This window comes from Schistocerca piceifrons, chromosome 6, assembly GCF_021461385.2.
Source record: "Schistocerca piceifrons isolate TAMUIC-IGC-003096 chromosome 6, iqSchPice1.1, whole genome shotgun sequence".
Taxonomy (NCBI): Eukaryota; Metazoa; Arthropoda; class Insecta; order Orthoptera; family Acrididae; genus Schistocerca; species Schistocerca piceifrons.
Genome location: NC_060143.1, coordinates 289,229,230 through 289,235,229, shown reverse-complemented (window position 1 = coordinate 289,235,229; position 6,000 = coordinate 289,229,230). Strand labels below are relative to the sequence as shown.

Sequence of the window (6,000 nt, the reverse complement as noted above, 5' to 3'; positions counted from 1 at the left end):
GGTATTTGCAACTGTGAATAAATTTCTTCTGTAGCAGGGAAAGAGTTCGTCAAAGTCCGGTTGAAGGATTAGGATCATACCTGGAGTACTGAACACTGGCTGGTTGGCAATGACAATTTGTTTGTTAGGTGTATGAGGAGAAATGGCATGAGAGATCAATTTTTGTACTAGGTGTGCAGGGTGACAGTCATCATAATGGAAGAACTGATAGTGATTAGTGTGCCACTAATTAGCTCTATTCTTACTTATTTTTTTATTACTTAAGTATACAAAATACAAATTATCACAGACAAAGTATTTAAAAGAAAATTATGCTTTCTCCACTATTTTTGTAATATGTAGTTATTCAGAATGAAGGCTTCTACATTGACTTTTCCTGTTTGTGCTAGATGAATCAACTGTATACAATCACACCCCTTCATAATAGCACATAAGTTTAAATACACAAGCTACTGGGCACATCACATGACAGCCACAAGATAAAGTGGCCTACCAATTGACACTACCGAATTCTGGTTCAATCAAAATGAAATACTGTGTGTCACAAACATGGACTTTTCTTTCTTGTGGTCACAACGAATTTCATTTAGCATGTTTAGCACTGTAACACTTAACACAACCAACAGTTGAAGCCCTCGCATGCTTGGTAAGCACAGCGTTTACATTCATTTTTTCTGTTGCAACACGCCTAAAACAAAGATAACAAAATACAATTAGGGAAATTTGTTCAGAAACTTTAAATTTTTTAATGAAGTGTTTTGAAAAACTTATTTTGTGAAATAATAGTGCACTCAATTCAAAGTAATACATATGTAAAAACACACATGCTTTGGTTAAAATGAGAAATATTTAGAAATATTACAGTTTTGCTTCAGCTCCCCTGAGATGCATACATTGTTTTTACACACAGTCCCTTTTATGTATTCACACAGAAAGCAGTGTCAATTTGTAACACATGGAGGTTGTTATAATGCTTTGAGAATCGCCATCACCATAAAATGTCTTCATCTTTTTTTCGCTAGTTGAGTGTACAGTTTTATTGTAACCAATAGTCATGAAGTTTTTCTCTCAATGAGGGTGTTAAGTTTTATGTGTTATCTTGGTTTAAAAATCAAGGCTTGAGTATAGCAAGCAAATGAGTGAAAGGTGCAGTAGTTACGTAGATATGAAGAGGCTTGCATAAAGGAAGATTAGTGTAGAAACATGAACCAAAGCAGTCTTTGGAGTGGTAAGGACGATGTCTTCTTGTTCTTTACCATCCATCCAAAGAACTAGGTTTCCAGTGCTCATCACCTTTGTCACTCTCCATGGGCTGCAGAGAATAATGAGATACTCAGGCTTTTCGTATTCTATGCTCACTGACTGTGAATGTCCTCTTATATGAATCCAAGATCGCTATTTTGTGTTGGAAAAGATATTTTTGTTTTCCGTTACTTACAGCTAATGTCTTTGCTGAATGTCTTTACCAAATTAATGATGAAGCTCTTGCTTTTGGGACAATGTTCCACATGAAAAAATTTCATGTATAAAATCACAACAGTTGAATAATGTTTCCACGATAGCAATAAATAATATTCCCTTGACCACTACCAACTGACTTTTCACATTAATTTCTGCTCAACTGGAATTCAGTCCACTACCATTTTGTTCTTGCATTAACTGACTATCCTGTTGGTTCTTACTACAATATGAATAAAAAAACACACAATGCTGGTGTAATATTCTACACTGAAGCACCAACGAAACTGGTGTAGGCATGTGTATTCAAATAGAGATTTGTAAACAGGCAGAATACAGTATACGGTGCTGCAGTCGGCAATGCCTATACAATACAAATGTCTGGTGCAGTTGTTAGATCAGTTACTGCTGCTGCAATTGCAGGTTATCAAGATTTAAGTGAGTTTGCACATGGCATTATAGTCGGCGCATGAGCGACGGGACAGAGCATCATGAGTGTACCATGAATATAAAGAATCTGATAAAACATCAAATCTCAGACATTGCTATGCTCGGAAAAAGATTCTGAAAGAACGGGACCAACCATGACTAAAGAGAATCGTTCAGAAGTGCAACCCTTCCATAAACTGCTGCATATTTCAATGCTGGTCCATCAAGTGTCAGCTTGTGAATCTTTCAATGAAGCATCATCGATATGGGCTTTCGGAGCTGAAGGACCATTCGCGTACCCTTGATGACTTCACGACACAAAGCTTTATGCCTCACCTGTGCCTGTCAACACCAACATTGGACTTTTGATTACTGGAAACATGTTGCCTGGTCAGACAAGTCTCGTTTCAAATTTTATCAAGCAGATAGACATGTTCGGAACGGAGGCAACCTCATGAACCCACGGACCCTGCACGTCAGCAGCGGACTGTTCAAGTTGGTGGAGGCTCTGTAATGGTGTGGGGTGTCTGCAGATTGAGTGATATGGGAACCCCAATATGTCTAGATACGACTCTGACAGGTGACATGTACGTAAGCATCTTGTCTGATCACCTGCGTCCCATTTATGTCCATTCCGACTGACTTGCACAATTCCAGCAGGACAAAGTGACACTCCACACGTCCAGAATTGCTACAGAGTGGCTTCAGGAAAACTCTTCTGAGTTTAAATACTTCCGCTGGTCACCAGACTCCACAGACATTAACATTACTGAGCATACCTGGAATGTCTCACGATGTGCTGTTCAGAAGAGATCTCTACGCCCTCGTACTCTTTCGCATTTATGGACAGCTCTGCAGGATTCATGGCGTCTATTCCCTCCAGCACTATTTCAGACATTAGTTGAGTCCATGCCATGTCATGTTGCGGCACTTCTGTGTGCTTGCAGAGACCCTACACAATATTAGGCAGATGTACCAGTTTCTTTGGCTCTTCAGTGTATAATGTTTATTATTTTACAAACTGGTTTCCTGCTCTTATGCCATCAGGTACAAAGATAAATATGTGTGACTGAATTTTTTGTGGGATCAAAGATTGGGAAATAGTGGAATTACCGAGCATCTCACTTGGTTTCCAAAAGTGACAATTCTCAATGTATGAATTAAAACACAGCAATTATTTCAGTAAATCTGCAATGTAAAAATACGTACGTTGATAAAATGTCTGACACATTAAATAATGAATAACATGACAAATCCTTTCCACAACAATTTTTTCTTGCCAATAATGCAACACAAGTTTCAAGCTTGCCTCCAGCAGTACAATGTTTGTAAATACGAGGGTTGTCCATAAAGTAAGTTCCGTTTCTATTTCTATCTGCGGCAGTGCTACGATCGCAGTTCCGAGCAGGCGCGGCAGTTACCCTGAGTCAAGGAGAAGGCACGTACGCAATTTTCAGGGCGCTGCTACCAACGTGTGCTTTGTAGTGCTGCTTTATAATGTCAGCCACAATTGAAAATGCCGCCACGTGTGAAATCAGATCTGCGATTTGTTTTCTAAACGCAAAGAAAGTCAAACCAAAGGAAATTCATCGGCAAATCTGCGAGGTTTACGGACAAAATGCTATGAGTGATTCAATGGTTAGAAGATGGGTCAGACTGCTCAATGAAGGACGTGATCAAGTGCACGATGAAGAACGAAGTGGATGCCCGTCTGTGGTTACTGATGAACTGGTTCACACAATTGAAGAGATTAAGCACAACTGTAAGTTTAGACTTAGTGCCCTTGCTATGAAAGTTCCGAAAATCTCGCGATCACAAATTCATGAAATTGTTACTGAAAAACTGAAATCTGGAAACTTTGCTCACGTTGGGTACCGTCAAACAGGGTGACTTTGGACGGTTTTGTCGTTATTTTGATTGTTAACTTCCATATATATTGTTAGATTCAATTGATTGTTATGGAAGTGGTAGGGTATGTGTGTGTAACGAATAAAATATCCCAGAACCAGAAAGTGTATGTGTAGGAATATTTATCTGAGGCAGTTAAATAAAGTGTCTGAAGTCACCCCCATGGATTGGGGTGATTTCAGACACACGTGTTTTTTAAATCTCTGTCCAAAGTTACAGTATATAGAGGGTGAATTCGGACAGTTGCTGACCCCCCCCCCCCTTTTTTTTAATTCTACATGCTTTTTATTTGATTTTGGTGACATTTTACACATTTTAAGGTAGTTCTTTGTTACAAGTAAGTGATACGGAATGATGGTTTCATCATAGTTGATCATGTTGCTAGGCGGGAGGATTTTCCAGCTTTGCCTTGATATTGGAGAAAAACATCTTAACAGTCTCTTTGTTCACTTCTGCACGAGCTTGTTTAATATTTTCGCTTAAGCGAACGGAAAGATCTTCTGACTGTAGTTTGAGGAATAAATGCACCCATTCTTCTCCTGGCAAATTATTACGAAATTTCTTCTCTTTTCGGACAGATTTATCAAGGGAGCCTTTAACTAAATGTCTAATACCCAATTTAGTCAAGGGAAATCCCCAAAGTGCAGCCCTCAAGATACCTTGCTTCAACATTTCTTCTTATTCTTTATTTAGCACTGGCTGTCCTCCCATTTTTTTCAGATGTGCTTTCTGCACTTTATTTTGTAGGGTTGATTTAGGTACACCACACAAACCACACACTTTTCTGTAAGATAATTTACCACTCTGAATATCACAAACAGCTTTATCTAAAAGTTCCGGGTCATAATTACACTGTACTGTAGCTCCTCTCCTGCTCTTATACATTCTTGGCATTGTCCGAAATCACCCCACACAGTACACAGTTTTACAAAAACCGTCGTCATTTTATAACCTTGCATGAGAAACTCGACAAACTTGTACACAAATTGTCTCAATGCTGTTAGCTACTGAGCGCGTCGACAATTACGCTACAATAACTTCCTGCTCAGATTAGATTAGATTAGATTAATACTAGTTCCATGGATCATGAATACGATATTTCGTAATGATGTGGAACGAGTCAAATTTTCCAATACATGACATAATTAAGTTAATTTAACAACACACTTTGTGTTCTTTTATTTTTTTTTATTTTGTATTTAATTTTTTTCTTTTTTTTCTTAATTTATATCTAAAAATTCCACTATGGAGTAGAAGGAGTTGTCATTCAGAAATTCTTTTAATTTCTTCTTAAATACTTGTTGGTTATCTGTCAGACTTTTGATACTATTTGGTAAGTGATCAAAGACTTTAGTGGCAGTATAATTCACCCCTTTCTGTGCCAAAGTTAGATTTAATCTTGAATAGTGAAGATCATCCTTTCTCCTAGTATTGTAGTTATGCACACTGCTATTACTTTTGAATTGGGTTTGGTTGCTAATAACCAATTTCATAAGAGAGTATATATACTGAGAAGCTACAGTGAAATCCCTAGATCCTTAAATAAATGTCTGCAGGATGATCTTGGGTGGACTCCAGCTATTATCCTGATTACACGCTTTTGTGCAATAAATACTTTATTCCTCAGTGATGAATTACCCCAAAATATGATGCCATATGAAAGCAATGAGTGAAAATAGGCGTAGTAAGCTAATGTACTAAGATGTTTATCACCAAAATTTGCAATTACCCTTATTACATAAGTAGCTGAACTCAAACGTTTCAGCAGATCATCAATGTGTTTCTTCCAATTTAATCTCTCATCAATGGACACACCTAAAAATTTGGAATATTCTACCTTAGCTATATGCTTCTGATTAAGGTCTACATTTATTAATGGCGTCATACCATTCACTGTATGGAACGGTATGTACTGTGTCTTATCAAAATTCAGTGAGAGTCCGTTTACACGAAACCACTTAGTAATTTTCTGAAAGACAGTATTGACAATTTCATCAGTTAATTCTTGTTTGTCAGGTGTGATTACTATACTTGTATCATCAGTAAAGAGAACTAACTTTGCCTCTTCATGAATATAGAATGGCAAGTCATTAATATATATTAAGAACAACAAAGGACCCAAGACTGACCCTTGTGGAACCCCATTCTTGATAGTTCCACAGTTTGAGGAATGTGCTGATCGTTGCATATTATGAGAACTGCTTA

General features: G+C 37.7%; 1 protein-coding gene across 2 annotated transcripts in view; it reads right to left on the bottom strand.

Moving 5' to 3' along the window:
• Positions 1-236: 236 nt before the first annotated feature.
• LOC124802929 (sister chromatid cohesion protein DCC1-like) overlaps positions 237-6,000 on the bottom strand; it is a 114,922-nt gene continuing 109,158 nt past the window's right edge. For both annotated transcript variants that reach the window (XM_047264006.1, XM_047264008.1), the window contains one exon: positions 237-688. In XM_047264006.1, coding sequence (XP_047119962.1) covers positions 583-688 — 106 coding nt within the window. In that variant the 3' untranslated portion in view covers positions 237-582. The remainder of the gene's footprint in view (positions 689-6,000) is intronic.